General features: G+C 35.8%; 1 protein-coding gene across 1 annotated transcript; it reads right to left on the reverse strand.

The window, feature by feature from the left end:
• Positions 1-9,369: 9,369 nt before the first annotated feature.
• LOC113271970 (cytochrome P450 87A3-like) lies at positions 9,370-10,985 on the reverse strand. Its single transcript, XM_026521891.1, has 7 exons — positions 10,980-10,985; positions 10,629-10,874; positions 10,440-10,529; positions 10,275-10,353; positions 9,825-9,931; positions 9,587-9,717; positions 9,370-9,469 (listed from the first exon to the last, which is right to left on the reverse strand). Exons 1-7 carry the CDS (start codon positions 10,983-10,985, stop codon positions 9,370-9,372), a joined length of 759 nt encoding a protein of 252 aa, XP_026377676.1.
• Between the last annotated feature and the right edge of the window lie 7,557 nt (positions 10,986-18,542).

The raw sequence follows: 18,542 nt of genomic DNA on the forward strand, positions 1-18,542 counted from the left end.
TTCCAAGAAGCGTAAAGAATTCTACCCTTCCTCAAGTTCTGAATCCAATGACGACGATATTCTTGCTTCCGAAGATCCATCAATCTCCTTTTCAATGAGAATTATCCAACCTTTTCTCTGATCCAATGTCGGCTCTTAATGATGGTGATCTACAACGCACTTTTGGTATGATCCCGAAAGTCTGCGATGCTCCTATTTTGGATGATCCATCTCTTCGCGGAGCTTCTTCTGTAGTAAATCCAAGCTTCCAATATGCAATTGGCTCTTTGGTAATATCTATATCTTCATATTTTCTTTTATATTCTTTCTAGTCTTCCTTTCCTACAATAATATCTTTCTTATATTTTTGCAGGTATCTCGCTTATCCTATGCGGTTTCTTCGGATTATCAATGGAAACTTCTCAATTTGAAGAAAAAAAATACAAAACTTAAGTATGAAAATTCTACCAACATTGAATTACTTCGCATGGCTCGAGACAGAAATGATGAACTTATTGGTATGTAATCTTTAGACTTTTCATTCTCCTTGTTTTACGTGATAATTCGCATTCCTCATTTCTTTATATTCGCAGATATTTATAATCTTTCTGATGAGGCATCTAACTTTCCTGACGAGGAAACTCTTTTAGAACATCTTAATTCTTCTTTAAACAATTATCCAACCAAAGGATTTGAGAACCTTAGCCTGGAGGAATTAAGATTGAAGTATACTTCTCTTATAATGGATCACAAGCCCTTATTAACTACACTTAATAACTTCAAACGTCGTCTTCATGAAAATAAGAAGACAATTCAACTTTTGGAAGTAAAGAAGAATAAACTCATTAGTGAAAAAGATGAGATCGCTCTCAAGGGTGCGAAAGCACTAGAAAAATTCCAAGAAGGTATCCTTAACGTTCAAGATGAACGTGATTTAGCTTTGAGCGAAAAGAACGCACTCATTAAGGAAAGAAATTTAATGCGTTCTCGACTTCTCATAGCAAGTGAAGCTGAATTTAGTTGGGATGCTAGAGTTCTGACTGATGCTAGGGAGAATTTAGCCGTAAATGTGAGCCTTCAATCTGAACATTCTGCGCTGGTTAAAGATATTATTTCTAATCACGAAGGTCATTTGCTTTTTCTTTCATATTTTTCATTTCTTGAAGATGATATCTCTTTTAGCTCTAACCATTTTGTTTACACTTTGCAGATAAAGAAAAGAACTATCTGGAGAAGATTGAAGAGTTAAAGACACAACTTTCTGCTGAAGAGAAGAAACGTCTTGAAGAAGCCGAGAAGTTATCAATGGAGTTATCTGCTCGCAACTCCAAGTATCAGCAGTTAAAAAAGAATTATATCCTCACTGTTTCAAATAATAGTAAGGATGCCATCCGTGCTCGTGATGCAGCAGTTAAGAAATTCTGTGTTGATAATGACATTCCCCTCTCAAAGTATAAATTCCAGACGTTCCTCCCAACGAAGTTGTTCATGATATTATTGATAGTGAAGAGGAATATGAAGAAGAAGTAAGTGATTCTGAGGCCGAACGTAATGATGAAGATAATTTAGGCAAAAATTAATTATCTTTCGCTTGTTGTAAATTCTTTCGCTTGCTGTAAATTCTTTTTCTGCCTCTTGTATATCTTCATGTCTTCTAGAATTTCTTCTTCAATATATACCTTTCAAATGTTAATTTTCCCTCCTTAATCATAAGTTCCCTTTAATTTTCATTTGCATTCTCAAATAGTAGAGTTTCATCCTTTTTTGCATGTGTATAAGACTATCAAATGGGGAAAATAGCATTCTTTTTATGTTTGCATTCCCATTCTTGCCTCTGCTAGTTGTCACAGATTGATAGGCTAATGAACATAGTGTCACTCCCTGCCTTAGTCACATGCGAACAATTTCACAGCGAACTTATTTTTCTGTCAAATCCTGCAAAACAAAATTAGCTGACATCTTATTTTTCTCATGAGATCTTATTTTGCCTTCCTAATTAAAGGTCTTATTTTTCCCAAAATTTTATTTGATCTTATGCGACGAAATCATAGGAAGTCTTTACACTATAGTGTATCGACCCATTGATCTCGCCTTATCTTTTTCTTGTATTATTACCTCTTTAGGTTTTTCTTGTGCATAAATATGACAAGCCTTAATACTCCCGTGAGTAAAAAGCCTCATGACATTTACGTCTTTTGACACAATTCAGATCCCTAATGGAGGTTTTCGTCTTTATATTCCCCCTCGTTTCCCCTTCAAGGAAGCTTACCTCTACCGGGTTAAGGTTGGATCCTCCCATCCGGTAATACAACAACCAGTTGGTTCCGCAGCCTCTTATCCCTCCACCGATAAGGTTTATGGTTACGAGACCGCACCCTAAGTGGGGTATCTTCGGACCGAGTGCATCATAGACAGGACTTGTCAAGAATGGCAAGGTACGCTTCGGACGCCCCGGGCACTCTTGACTCAACCATGTACCTCGGCGCCCTTATCGAGTTTATGCACTCCTTAGGAGAGATCTTATTACCCCAATCTTTGGATTTAGGTGTCGCTCCTGGATGGGCATTTTCGCTTTTTCTCACCCCAAATCTCCATGACTCAAGTTTAAGGGTCGATGTAGCTCTCCCTTGAGTCATGCTTACTAGGTTTTCCCCGATTATGACGTGTGATAGGTCTTACTTTTTGCCTCTTGCATTTATGCGAACTAGGTTGCACGCCACGTTCGGATGCCTAGCCTCCCTAATTAGAGTTCTTAATTTTGTTGCCTTCTATTAAGGTCTTACTTCAAGGTCTTATATTTGCTTTTTTCTTGACATGATATCATCTTATGAAAATAGAAGTTTTTCATTCCATTCTTATTCTTGAGTTATATAACTCTAGTACATAGAATTCTTACTAATTTCTCATGCATGAAGAAAAATATTCATATTACTCTCTTGCTCCTGTCATCTTTTGTATCTTTTTAAGTTCGCTTATGCTTCTCAGAACATTATTTCGCATGATATCTTCAATCTGCTTTGTGCGAGAATCATCGCACAAGTTACTTTTCCCCTGAGAACACAACTTATGCATCTGCATTCGCTCTCCTTATTTAGAAGTAATCTTTCTGACTTGCTTGGTGTTATTATTCGCAGAAGATTTTTCTTCAATATCCTTCTTGTGTATCTTCCCAGATTTAAACACTACATCCACCATTAATCTTTCACCTCTTTGACTATCCTTAGCATGATGCTTATAATTTCTTCGTTTATATTCTCGCTCTTCGCACTTGTCGATATCAATTTCTTGACAAATTCTACCTTCATTTGTATCTCCTCTTATTATGCCAAGACCTTGAGTTAAAGGAAACTTTATGCATTGATGAAATGTCGAAGCCACGCCCAAGATACTATGCAACCATGGTCTCCCAATCAGAGCATTATAAGGTTATTCAATATCAATAAAACAAAATACAATTACTGTTGGCAAACTTCGCAGAGGAATTCGCATTTTGACTTATCCTTTTGGCTTGTTCGCAACGCCATTGAATCCATAAATTTTGTAAGTTGAAGGAATTAACTCGTCATCTTTTCCACCCATAGTCTTGTATGTATGATAAAAGAGAATATAAACAGATCTCCCAGGATCTATGAGTATTCTATTTATAGCCCAAGTATTCGCTTCATCTTCTTCTTCATCGTCATCATCTATTTTTGCTTTCGGATTAATTATCAACTTCACGACTAATGGACACTCATGTAGTTCTCCTCCTCCTGGTGTTTCTTCCGCACTGAACGAAATGGTCTGTTTTTTCCAATCCTTTAATGGTAATATCTTCTCAAGATTTAATATTTCTCTTCCATCATTATCTCTCGCATACACACGACTTAAGATGTTATCATGAAAATCTTCTATATTTTTGAAAGAGTGTATAATCGAATTGCAATATAGATTCTTTTCCTTCACACCTACTTCAATTACAAATGTATTCTTTCCTTTCTCCTCACCATATGTATTTCCTCCTGGTGGTGGTGGTTGTAGATTCGGTGGCTGTTGTACTAAGAAGTGGTTCAGTTTTCCTTGCTCAATCATTCTCAGTATGATTTTCCTCACATTTCTGCAATTACTTGTTGTGTGACCATGAAAGCGATGATATAATCAGAATTATTTGCTTCTTCTGCCCGGTGGTGGCTCATATCCTACATTATGTGGTTCGGGAATTTCTTCCATTAGTATAACAGCTTCCCAGACTTTTTCTACTGTAGTATTCAACTTTGGCAAGTTTATTTGTTCCCAGACTACCTTTCCAGTCCCTTGTCTTCTATTATGATATGGTTGTTGACCTCCATAACCTTCTTGAGGGTTATCAATTCTTTGAATCTTATTATTTCTTCCTCGAGTTTGGGATTGTCTTTATTTTCATTCTCTTTCGAGCTCCTCCTGATCTGCACTACCCATGGCTACCAGTTTTTGTTCCATCTCTGTAATTTTCTTTTGTTGACTTCCCTGCGATGTACTCGCAACAGCATTTGTCATTCTTGGGAGTAAACTTGCATTCCCATTGTTCGCATTAGGCATTACAACTGGATAAGATTCCATTTCTCTCTGCTTCTCCTCAAGCAGTATATACTCCTCTGGAAATTCACGCAACTCCGACATTGTTATGGTGTCTTTTATCCTGAAAATCTGTGTATATAATAAATCCGTAGGAAAAAGAGCATTAATAAAGGCTAGTATAAGATATCGTTCATCTACTCGTCTTGCCATTTCACTACACATGGTTCTCCAATGTGTTGTTAGATGACGCAAACTTTCATTGACCCTTCTACGAAGTCCAAAGGTCGTCTCAAATCCTAGTCTTGAAATATTATTGCTGATATATTGTCCTAAGAAGACGTTCTGTAGATGACGAAATGATCTAATAGTTCCTACTGGCAATCCTTCAAACCACTGTAAGGATTCTCCTGTCAAGCTCGCGGGAAAATATTTACACAACACCGCATCATTTTCTTCCCATTGCAATAGAGATCGACTATAAGATTTTATGTGTTGTACTGCACACGTACTACCATCAAATATACTAGTGAATACAGGTAAATTTCATTTTGGTTGTATTAATGCAATTTGAATTTGCCTTGAAAAAGGTGTTTTTCCAGCTTCCTCTACTGCTTCCTCTAACTGTCTCCTTCCACCATTTTTTCGCGTAGTCATCATTTCTCTCAATTCTGCCATTTCTCTGAGAATTTGTTCGCTCATAGTTTGGTCTAAATCATGTTGCATAGGTCTTTTTAATCTGGCTTGCCTTAATCTATTTTCATGAATATTCTGACGCAAGGCCTCTTCAATATCTCTTTCTTCAGCTTCTTGTCTGCTTCTTCTACGCCTTTCTCTTTCAGATCTCGCACGTTCACGAACATCATTGTTTCTCTCTTCCTCTTGTTCTTGTGCATATTAATCCCTCAATATTTGTCTACCATGTAATAGAATTCTCCCTTGTTCCGGATCATCTTCTTCATCATTATCTGATTATGGTGAGTACGATGACGTTCGGCTGCATCTTGAAATCTATTGTTCCGTTGATCTTCTTGTCGACGATGGCGCTCACGCGGTTGCTCGTATCGGTCATATGTTGTGCGTCTATCGTCGTGTTGATCTTGTAGATTATCGTCTACTTGTAAGTTCTCATCAATATTACCTAATGTTTGCTCTCGCCTAGCATCTCTTCGATTAGATTGACTTTGTCTTGACGGACTTCTGCTGGTCCTTGATCTTGATCGCGTAGCGCTTCTTGATCTCTGTTCTTGCAATCTGAGATTCTCTTCTCTTAAGTCATCATTCTGACGTATCAAATTCACATGCTCTTCATCCTCTCTTCGTCGTTATGCAATCAATCTTTGTATAAGTTCTTCAAGGGTCGTATTTTCTTCATTTCCTTCAATGTAGTTGTGAGAAATCCCACAACTAACACCCCTTTAACAATTTGTAGAAATCTAAACATATTGGACATGAAATTGAAGATTAAAGTACTAAAAATGTAAAATGAGACATAAGATTTACGTGGTTCGATCAATGTGATCTACATCCACAGGGGTTAGGGTTCACTATGATTGTTGAAATTACATTTGGATTACATTGAGACTCCATTAATGAGTATTTGAAGCTCTAGGTTGGTGAGGGAAGAAGATGATAGTATGCCTCTAGTTTACAAAATGTGTATCTCTCTTTCTCTCTCATGCTCTCCTTTTTTTATATATGCTAGGGTCACTAGATGGGAAATTATAAATATAACCTTGCTTACAAACGAAGGAGACTTGGTTAAGATAATATGTATGCGATCCTATATTGCTAAGTTGCTTCCATGATGTCATTGCATACCTCACTAGTAATGTAGTAGAGTTATGGTTTCGCCCTTGTTGTGATCCTACCGCATGGCTAAGTACTTCTTGCATGTTCTTATTTGGTGTGCGATATTTCGCCCCTACATTTTGCCTTTTTTCTTGAATATTGCTTGAAGAGCGATCTTTAAGGAAAAATACACCTTGTTGTAGTTGTTGCAATGAGACGCGTGATGTTGAAGTAGCCTTTGATCTTTGTTGATGAAGGAACTATGCGAAAGAATACTTTTCTTGAAAAGTACATACTTTCCTCTATTCTTTTGTGAAGTTCTGAATCTTTGCGAAGTAAATAGAAAGTATCATTCCTTGAAGAAGTATAAGAAGTATTCGTCCTTGCATGCGAATAAGAAATATGCGAACAAATCAAATGAAACTGCTACTCCATGTTCTCTGCCTCATGCTATGCTATAATGCAAATAAGAATTTAAATTAGTATTCAATATTTCAAATGTCAAAAAATTTCATTTATGTGCGATTTCAAATCGTTTTGTTTGTTTCATTTCCTTTGTATGACTTGTTTCGTCTCACTTGATAAATACTTCCCATGGAAATGATCCTAATGAGGTCTGATTTTGCCTATTGTATAGGTCTTATTATGCCTCCTACTACTCTCCATGTTAAATACCATATCATTTGAAGCAAAACAAATATCCAAGAGAAATATTAAAATTTGATATATGCGAGATTTTTCTCGATTTTTTGTAATTGTGCGATTGTATCGCGCTTGGTAAACCAAATCAAAAACTTTTTATTTGTTCTAAGAAAAGTAAAATGTTCAAGGAAGTGGTACTTAGCTTTTATGTGAGTTGTTGTTGTCAAAGAAGTGAATAAATGCCTTGAAATGTATGAACGTCGCGCAGCAAAAAGAAGTGTGAGAAGTGAGACTTGAACCCTTGACCTGCCTTTTGCATTTTCTCGCACCATACCAACTGTGCTAACCCTCTCATACGAAATAATCAAAGACTGTGCGAAGTAATCAAAGACCAACTGTGCGAACCGTGCTAACCCTCTCATGCAAAATAATCAAAGACAGTGTGAAGTAATGAAAGACCAAGTGTGCGAACCCTCTGATGTGAAATAATCAAAGACCAACTGTGCGAGAGGCAATTCTGTAAAAATTTCGCGTAACAAAAACAAATGTGTGAGAGGCAAGAATTGATCCCATGACCTGCTCCTTGCGATGTATCGCACTGAACCATCTGTTGCAACTCTGTTGTGCAAAATAACTAAACAACTGCAAAACTTTATCCTCATCTTCACCCTTAATAGCTTAAATATAAATACGCGAAAAAAGACACGCATGAGGTGGGAATAGAAGTCCTCTTGACCAATTGTTCAAGCATCTCTATGCGAAGAAAATGCATAACATTTTTATCTTATTTTTTTATTCTCCCTTGTAGGGAACATATGTGCGGTAAAAAGAAAGTGAGATCTTTATTCTTCCTTGTAGGGAACATATGTGCGGTAAAAAGAAAGCGAGAGGTGAGATTCGAACGCGCGGTGTGCAACCCACAGTCTAACCTTCTGACCATCTGTACTGACTTCATCAGTGTTAAGGAAACCATTATGTTTGATACTTATCTTTTATACGCCTCTTTGGAAATGAGAAGAAAATGAAAACTATGTATGTGCGCGAATTCGAACTCGTGACCTATTGTTTGCTCTTTACAACTCGAACCATCTGTGCTAATATTCGCTTATGACAAAAACCGCAGCGTCTTCCTCTTATCTTCTCTTCGCCCTTCCTTAATTTCTTTCGCATCTGTCTTCTTCTCCTGAATATGAAAATCTTCCAACAAAACTTCCATTTTTCCCCTTGAATTTTGTAGATCTGGTAAAATTTGTTGCAGGTAGGATAAAATCCTTTACTCTCTCCTTGTTTATGGACGCCAAAATGTAGTTGCAGGAAATCCTACAACCACATCCATTCAAGATTAAGTAACTCTCTAAGAAATCATGGTGAAAATCATTTGTTTATTCCTCAAGATCTTAAGATTGAATACAAAATATTACAAAACTTTACTTGCTCTCCAAATAAACTTTCTCTCTCCTAATTTCTTGTATCACACTCACCCTAAAGAGAGATCTCCCAATACACAGTTTCTTTCCCTTTATATAGGGTAATACATAATGGATGACAGCTAATAGATTCCCTATTTTCGGAATCACTGTGCGTTACAATCGCTCATGTACATTTGCTCAACTTCGCACACTTTACATTTTCACACAGATCATCACACTTTACTCGTGACTATGCTGACATCATTAAATACATCATCCTAATTTTAGTATGTGTGATGGTCTTCGCTTACATTAGATGACCTTTACTTCGCACAGATGTGGAATATGCGATATTTCACTCCTACATTCCCTTTGGCGAGTATTATTCGATAATTCTCTTGTGTTCGTTTCCTAACACATCCGAAGATATTTTCTGTATCCACAAGGGGATTTTGGATGAATAAAAAAGAGGATGGTGAAGTATGGATCAAATTTTTCTATCAGAAGCCACCAAAAACTATTTGCAAAAAATGCTTTATGATTAGTCATGCAATTCAACACTATACCTATTTGGCAGAGCAACTCTTAATATACTAATATGGGTTTGTGCATGGGGAACTACTTGGAGGGTACCTACTCTAAAAAATGCAATTTTGATTATTAGTACACAAAGAAGCAGAAACAACCAAGATGTTATTATTGAAGCAGAAACAACTAATCATGAATCAAGCTCTGATTTGCTTGCAATGGAGGATAATTTTTCCACTGACGAGACGAGTATCTTCTAACAATTCTGCCAACTTGGTGATGGAAACCATGGATATATAGGTTTATAACAATCATTACAATCCTTTCAGAATTATATAAGCACAAATTAATGACAAGATAACAAACCAAGTTTTTATTTTTTGAGATAAGACAACAAACCAAGTATTCACATCGAATACTTAGTTATAACTTAGAAACGGGAACTCAGACCACCAAACCATGGTTTTTACTAAAGAACGCCAGAAGATTAGTTCTTGATCTGATCCTTTTCAGAGATCTTAACGTGGAAACCGCTTCCGAAAGATAAAGCAGGGTTACGGTAAGCATTTCCTCTTATTTTTGTCCAACTGGATGATCCACAAACGAAGACAGGGATGATCAAATCGCAATTTTCACAAGTTTCAAAAGCCAAGTAAAATGCATTGATCAGTAAGTATAATCTGGTAAATGTAAAGGTTAATTACCTGAACTTAGTGATCAGAGCACGAATGAATATAGCCATCACTGTCTTGCTAAACTCAGCTCCTACACAATGTCTCAACCCTCCACCAAATGGAATATAATCTATCGACGGTGCATTTGTACCGCCGATGTCCTGTTTATATTATGCACACACATTAATCCACATGTAAATTACCAACATGTTTAATTGCAACAGAAGTAGCATCCAAAACGTAGAAGACTAAAACAATAGATACTTACACTCCATCTCCAGGGATTAAAGGTATGTGGATCTGGAAATTTTTTAGGATTCATATGAATAGCAGAAGGAACTAGCATAATTGTCCATCCTTTTGGAATTGTGTACCCTGTAAACAAACAAAAAAAAATCAATAATATGTAACTAAATACATATTGAAAACAACTCGAGCTGCCATGTTTATTTCAAAGCAAATGAATTTTCATTTGCTTATTTTTTCTTTTTTTGTAGCTTAAGAAAATTTATAATATTGTAGGAGTATTTTTTATTAAAAATTTTAATTAATTTGTTCGTTTTTTCTTAAATTTTGTGAAAATGGGAAAATAGAAAAACCGACAAACTACTATTTTACACCCCTAGTTGGCATGCACGACGAGGAGATAACCGATGATATCAAGTAAACATCGTACTTGCCCTACAGTGTTTAATAAGAAAAGATCCAGAGTACATACCATTTACGTGAACATCTTTAATAACCTTTCTTAACATCCCAGGAAGCATATTAGACATCCTTAGTGTTTCATGAATAACCTGTCATGTTAAATGATTCAGATTGTAACTAGCTAGAATCTGATTATAATTGCACACAATAAATGTTATGCAGTTCATATACCTACCTGAGTCATGAAAGTCATTGACTTATATTCATTCCATGTAAGTGGAGAATCAGAATTGTCTTTGCTTTTAGCCAAATTATCTTGTTCTTCCTAATTGCAATGCAAAACATCATTAATTAACTTAGTACTTCACTGAGTTAATGTATGATTTTAGGTTAATAAGCTTTGATGAATTTTCATTTTACCGACCAGTAATTCAGTCACCACGGCAGGGTGGTCCGTCAACAGTGTAAACGATAAAGTGAGAGCTGTAGAAATGGAGACAAAACTGGCAAGTAATATTGCAAATATGAAATAAACAACAAAATCTTCCGTTATAAATTCCATTGTTTTCATGTCTTCTATGACTTGATCAAGAAAATCGCCTTTCTTTTCAGTTGAATTACGTCTCTTGTGCAGTATATCCTTCATCAGTTGGATTGCCTTCTTTTTGTTCTAACAAAAGATAAATAAAGTTATAACTGAAATTAAAATGAGCTCGTATACAAACAATATTACAAGGGTAAATTAAAATGCAATAATCTCTTTATGATTTATTACCTTCATACACTTGTGATATGTAGTACCGGGAATGTTTATAGGAACCGTCATTACGCTATCAAAGAAGTCGGCAAACACGTTACCCATATTTGTATCCATCGGATCGTAATGGAATAAATGTTTCGCAGTCAGATCAAATACCATCTGCATGTTGGTTAAACTTCAACATAGAAGTCACTAACAGGCTGGTTAGGACAAGATTAAGAAATTGATGTAATCCTAAGGGAATTAGAAGTCATCTAGTTCTAAGAAAAGGAAAGACATGTCATAAGGTAATAGGACTAGGAAAAGGAATTCATAATTCTATATATATATGATCACCAAAGTTGTGGTTGATCATATGAGCAAGATTAGAGCTTGTGTTTAGTTTTGAGAGATTTTCTAAACATCAATAAAGAGAGTTGTCTTTATATAAGCTAAGTTTCATCTTGCAGTTGCTATTAATTGGTATCAGAGCTTGTTTCTGAGCCATGGAAAACGAAACCACCATTGTGGGTGCAAAACAGTTCACGCCACCATCAATACAAGTTCCAATCCTCAACGCCACAAACTACACAGTATGGGCCATGAGAATGAAGGTACTGATGAAAATCTACAAAGTTTGGGAAACAATTGATCCTGGTACATTGGACCCAGACAAAAACAATGTTGCCATTGGATTACTCTTTCAAGCAATACCAGAATGTCTTGTTCTACAAGTTGGTGAACAGGAAACTTCAAAGAAAATTTGGGATGCAATAAAGGCACGTAATCTCGGAGCTGATCGAGTTAAAGAAGCCCGTCTGCAAACCTTAATGTCTGAATTTGAAAGAGTAAAGATGAAAGACACTGACACTATTGATAGATTTGCAGGAAAGCTATCAGAAATAGCCTCAAAAGCTGCGTCACTTGGACAATCCATTGATGAAGATAAACTGGTGAAGAAGTTTCTCAATAGTTTACCAAGATCCAAATATATTCATATCATAGCTTCTCTCGAACAAGTCTTAGATTTAAAGAAGACTAGCTATGAATATATAATTGGAAGATTGAAAGCATATGAAGAAAGAATCCTTGATGAAGAAAACAATGGAGAAACTCAAGGAAAACTCTTGTACACAAAATCTTACCAACAAAAACTCTGCGACAAGAGGAAGAGGTCGTGGAAGAGGTGGTAGAGGAAACAGAGGCCGAGGAAGGGGAGGAAGGTTTAACTCACAAGATAGAACAACAAGTCAGAATGATCAAAACCAAGGGAAAGAAAAGAAGGATAGATCAAACATTATTTGTTACAGATGTGATAAACCAGGACACTTCTCCTCTGTATGCCCTGAAAGAATACAAAAGATGGAAGAAACAAACAAGAATGAAACAAGGGAAGCAAATACAGCTCTGTTCATGCACGAAGTTGTATTCTTAAACGAAGGGAAACTAATACCAAAGAACTACGAATCAAAGGATGGAGAAGAAGGAATCTGGTATTTAGATAATGGATCCAGCAATCACATGACTGGTAAGAGACACTACTTTTCTGAACTCAATGAGAAAATCAAAGGACAAGTGAAGTTTGGGGATGGATCTTCTGTAGAAATTGAAGGGAAAGGATCAATTCTATTTCAGAGAAAGACCGGAGAACAGAAGCTTGCCACAAACATCTACTTCATCCCAAACTTACAAAGCAAAATTCTAAGTTTAGGACAAGCTACAGAAGTTGGATGTGATGTTAGAATGCGACAAGATTATCTAACAGTTTATGACCCAAGTGGAAGACTTTTAGTTAGAGTCTCACGCTCACAGAATAGACTCTACAAGATAAGTCTCATGATTGGAAGGCCATTATGTCTGAATATGAGACTAGAAGATCAGACATGGAAGTGGCACGCAAGGTTAGGACACATAAGCTTTAGAACTTTAAAGGAAATGTCTCAGAACAATATGGTTCGAGGACTACCACAAATAAATGATGAAGCAAAAATCTGTGAATCATGTTTAGTTGGGAAACAAACTCGTCAAGGTTTCCCAAAAGCAACAACATTCAGAGCCTCAAAGCCATTAGAGCTTCTTCATGCTGATTTATGTGGTCCTATTACACCACAAACCCTTGCAAATAACAAATACATATTTGTTATTATAGATGACTTCTCAAGATATATGTGGTCTATTCTTATGAAAGAAAAGAGTGAAGCATTTGACAGATTCAAAGCTTTCAGAAATCTGATAGAAGAAGAAGAAGAAGAGATCGATGAAATAACTCAACCCATTCCACTGCGAAAATCAACAAGACAGATACAAAAGCCACAGTATCTGGAGGATTATGTTCTTCAAGCTGCAGAAGAATGTGAGATTATGCTACTTTCTGTTAATGATGAACCAAGGAATTTTCAGGAAGCAAAGGTCTCGACTAAATGGACACAAGCATGTAGAGAAGAAATTATTTCAATCAACAGAAACAAGACTTGGTTTCTAGTTGATAATCCAGGTGGGGTAAAAGTGATTGGTCTTAAGTGGATCTTCAAAATAAAAGGGAATGATGATGGTACTGTCAACAAATATAAGGCAAGACTTGTAGCTAAGGGATACGTTCAAGAATCAGGCATAGACTTTGATGAAGTTTTCGCACCAGTTGCTAGACTAGAGACAATTCGTCTCTTAATAGCAGAAGCAGCATCAAACTCATGGGAAATTCACGACTTAGACGTTAAGACAGCAGTCTTACATGGTGAATTGCGAGAAGATGTGTATGTTGAACAACCAGAAGGTTTTGAAGTAAAAGGACAAGAGCATAAGGTTTATAAGTTATCAAAAGCTCTATATGGTCTAAGACAAGCTCCTCGAGCCTGGAATACAAAGTTAGATCAAATCTTAAGAGAAATCAGATTCATAAAGTGTTCTAAAGAAACTTCTGTATACAGAAGAGAAGAAAAGGGAACGCTTCTTGTGATTGCAGTCTATGTAGATGATTTATTTTTGACTGGCAACTCCCTTAAGGTGATCAATAAGTTCAAGAGAGAAATGTCATCAAACTTTGAGATGTCAGACCTCGGAAAACTCACTTATTACCTTGGCATAGAAGTCCATCAAGGAGTAGATGGGATTCAGATTAAACAAGAATCTTATGCAAGGAGAATTCTGAAAGAAGCAGGACTTGAAACTTGTAATCCAACTAAGATATCAATGGAGTTTGGATTTAAAGTTTCAAAGGCACAAGAAGAAGCAGAGATTGATTCAACGTGTTATAGAAGAAATGTTGTGTGTCTTAGGTACTTGTTACACACAAGACCAGACTTGGCTTTCTCAGTGGGAGTAGCTAGTCGTTATATGCAAATTCCACGCAAGTCTCATGGTGACATTATGAAACAGATATTGAGATATCTAAGAGGAACAATCAGCTGTGGATTGAAGTATGGTCGAGGAGGATCAAAAGGAATTGTTTGGTATAATGACAGCAGTCATAATATTGACCAAGATGATGGAAAAGGTACAACTGGTCATATATTTTATCTAGGTGAAGCACCTATTACATGGTGTTAACAGAAGCAAGACACTGTAGCCCTCTCATCCTGTGAAGCTGAGTTTATGTCTGCAACAGAAGCAGCTAAACAATCAATATGGCTTCAATAACTGTTGGGTGAAATCAAAGGAAGAGAACCTGAAAAAGTTCTCATCAAGATTGATAATAAGTTTGCAATTGCACTCACTAAAATCCAGTGTTTCATGGGAAGACGAAACACATTCACAAAAGGTATCATTTCATACGAGAATGTATCGAGAAGGAGATCATCAACGTTGAACACATACCAGGAACTGAGCAGAAAGCAGATATATTGACAAAGGAATTAGCTCAGATCAAGTTTGAAGAAATGAGACAATTGATTGGAGTACAAGATATGTCACGGGTAAGGTTGAAGCTTAACGGGGAGAATGTTGGTTAAACTTCAACATAGAAGTCACTAACAAGCTGGTTAGGACAAGATTAGGAAATTGATGTAATCCTAAGGGAATTAGAAGTCATCTAGTTTTAAGAAAAGGAAAGACATGTAATAAGGTAATAGGACTAGGAAAAGGAATTCATAGTTATATATATATATATGATCACCAAAGTTGTGGTTGATCATATGAGCAAGATTAGAGCTTGTGTTTAGTTTTGAGAGATTTTCTAAACATCAATAAAGAGAGTTGTCTTTATATAAGTCAAGTTTCATCTTGTAGTTGCCATTACTGCATGTGTGTAAAAACAGAAATCTAATCACAGATGAACATAAGCACATTCAAGGTGTATTTATATGGGGAGAATCTGTTGACTTGGTAAAAAAATTGGCTTTCAAGTAGTTTATTGAGCGTCAAAAAAAAAAGCGTCGAAGTATTAAGTCAGTTGATGTCAATATTATCATGTAAAGAGATCCTAACGTATATAGTTAGGTAAATAATGCATACCCTTGTGATTGATGCTTGAACTTCGACAGATGATTGAGCAGACCAACATCGTAGATATCGATCAGCTTGAACTTCAATTTTAAGTAGAAGTTTCTCCTTGATGGTTTCAACACCAAATTGATTTAAGAGACAGTTTCTCAAGTATTTGAGAATGTAAAGATCAGCTGAAGTTTCAACAGTTTTTCCGAATACATCCCAAAATGCGTCCATGTACCATAATTGTACTGTTTTTCGTTCTTGTTGGAATATGAAATGATTAAAATCTGGGTCTAGTGATACTACCACCTTATGAAATATTAAACTCGTCTTAAACACTGATCCATATCTGATCATTCATGCATGAGATCATTTCAACAGTTAGCTTATATATACACAAAATAATCAAATTAGAGAGAAAGTTAAGATAAAATCTATGATAGTTAGTAATACATATACACACCTGGATAATCTGTTTTTGAAAAACATTGGCGTGTCAAGTGAGTTGTTGGGGATAAAGAACTGAATAGTTTCTCCGATTAAAGGTAATCCCATGGAACCAGGTGGGAGCATTCCTCCGTTACTTTTTGGATTTCTCCATCTATAAAGATAATGAATGAACCTAAATATCACCGAACTTATGGCAAATAGAACAATAGACCAAGTGTTCAGCATCGATATCTGCATTCTTATTATTTCACTCTATGAACATACGAGGACGACGTAGTCTATAAAGGTTATATTGAAACTGAAAGCACGCCATGTAGTGTTTATATAGGTTTTCATCGAAAATGATAACCAAGGGTTACTCTAATACACACTTGCTCATTGGTGTCGGCATGACGTAATTTCATTTCAACCTATGTGTTCTTCTAGTCGATTTAATTCGAATTTAAACCATGCATGTAGAGCCGTGCATGGCATGCCAATAGTCTTAAGTCATAGACAAAGCGAGGGAGGGGTTTGGTAACTTCGGTTTCCACAACTTGGTCGTGTACCAAAACAGCTCGCCCGGTTTTTAGCCCACAATCTAAACCCTCGTTTTGAAAGTGGAAAACCCCTTCCCATGATCCCATCTGGAAAATGGTGGGTTTCCGATTAACAGTACACAAATGAGTTGTTTCCATTTGGTTTGGATTCTTTCTAAAATCTGATTGTGACACGTACGTTCTTGGATAAGGTTGAGTTGTGGTGGTTGGTGTTTTGTCTTATCTCTAGTCTAGTCAAGTGATATGCATAACATACTGTGTATGGGATGGGGATGGGGATGGGGTACAATCCATGTAATTGTCAGAACCCACCATTTTGTGGTATATGAGCATGATCAGGAAGCAGGATATTAATCAAGGCAACCAAACTCCTGCTTAGGTTAGAATGGTGTGTGACCACACAAAAGGAGTGCATAAGTCTTTGGTACGACCATCAACAAAATTAAAACATGCTTCAAAAAAGAAAAAAAAATCAACAAAATTAAAGAAGAGGAGGATCCCCACCCACTTTTCTATTTTCACGCTATTTCATATTTTTCACAATATTTTTCTCCTAATGAAGAAGAAGAATTTTCCAAATGGTGGATACAGAATCAAAACACCATCCCTCCGATTACTTCTATGATCAATAATTATGTACTTTTGTTATATTACTTGAATTAGCTTGTTCATGACTTCCAGTTAATATAATCTAAAGAGGTTCATCCTCTTTTTTCCTTCAAAAAAAACAATATTTTTCTATAAAACCCGAATAATAACGATTTGAAGGTAATATTTTGGAGATATGTTCTTATTACAAAGTTTTACATTCCTACAAGAAATAAGCACTTATGTGATATAACACAACAATCTAGTACTTAAAAAAATAACAGTTGAAAACCAATGGAAATTCAAGGGTTGAAATCAACATCGGTAAATAGTAAAGTTTGGTATTTTAATACTACACTCATTTTAAATAGGAATGTAGATCTAAGATCTTTGTAAGAAGATCATATACCTAAAATATAAATTTCAAATCCGTCATTGTTTGGGTTTTATAGGAAAAATGTCGTTAAAAGTGTGAAATAATGTTATTATAGAAGTGCGGCGACATCCTCCCTCATTAAAAAAAATAGGCATGGAGCACACTTCTAATAAAGACCAATAAAATGTTAATGAGGTAGGATATTCACCGATCTACTATCTCGGACCATCAAACTATATCCTAAATGCATTCACTACAGGAAAAATATACATCTATAACTGGGGTTTTACAACTCTTTGCTAAATATCGTAGAATGTCTTATGTTTTACAACTGGTTTCAAAGGAAGAGTTGTCGTATATTATCATTTTCAACCCTTAGGACCAAGGAGTTGCGCTAAGAAAACAAATGACAACTCCTTAAGAAAAAGAGTTGAGACGACATTTAGCTATAACAACTCTGTTGCATAAATGTAGTGACTAAGCCTATCGTAATTTTTACAAGAGTTGTTGAAGAACACCAAAATATGATGATGAAAAATAATGTTAGAGGAGAGATTCGAACATGAACCTACTGCATGGAACCTAGCTCATCAACCATCCTTACAGTTCACAAGTTTTGATTTTTTGTGTTTTTTTTTAATAAAAACGTATTACAACACTTATAAGAGTTGTTGAACACACACCAAAATCAGGATTTTATCATACAACCTGTCACAATTTATGGAGATTGTGAAAATGACCGGACTACATTTATCAGAAATAAGTAAAGTAAATATTACAGACTATGAAAATGACCATATTACCCTTGATGGAAATTAGTGCAATAAATATTATGGAGATTGTGAGAATGACCAGACTGCCCTTATCGGAAATAAGTAACCTAAATATGACAAACTATGAAAATGACCATATTACCCTTATTGGAAATAAGTGTAATAAATATTATGGAGACTGTGAAAATGACCAGACTACCCTTATCAGAAATAAGTAAATATTACAGACTATGAAAATGACCAGATTACCCTTACTGGAAATAAGCGTAATGAATATTATCGAGACCGCGAAAATGACCAGACTACCCTTATTGGAAATAAGTAATGTAAATATTACAGACTGTGAAAATGACCATATTATCCTTACCGGAAATAAGTGTAATAAATATTATGGAGACTGTGAAAATGATCAAACTACCTTTATCAGAAATACTTATTGCACTTATTT

The sequence above is a fragment of the Papaver somniferum genome, chromosome 4, assembly GCF_003573695.1.
Source record: "Papaver somniferum cultivar HN1 chromosome 4, ASM357369v1, whole genome shotgun sequence".
In the NCBI taxonomy this organism is placed as follows: domain Eukaryota; kingdom Viridiplantae; phylum Streptophyta; class Magnoliopsida; order Ranunculales; family Papaveraceae; genus Papaver; species Papaver somniferum.

What these genes read in the sequence shown, in the direction of transcription:
- LOC113271970 (XM_026521891.1), bottom strand. An exon ending in CCGTGGTGACTGAATTACTG is followed by an intron (nt 10,530 to 10,628) that starts GTCGGTAAAATG and finishes CATTGCAATTAG; the next exon opens with GAAGAACAAGATAATTTGGC. An exon ending in GCTCTGATCACTAAGTTCAG is followed by an intron (nt 9,470 to 9,586) that starts GTAATTAACCTT and finishes TGGATCATCCAG; the next exon opens with TTGGACAAAAATAAGAGGAA.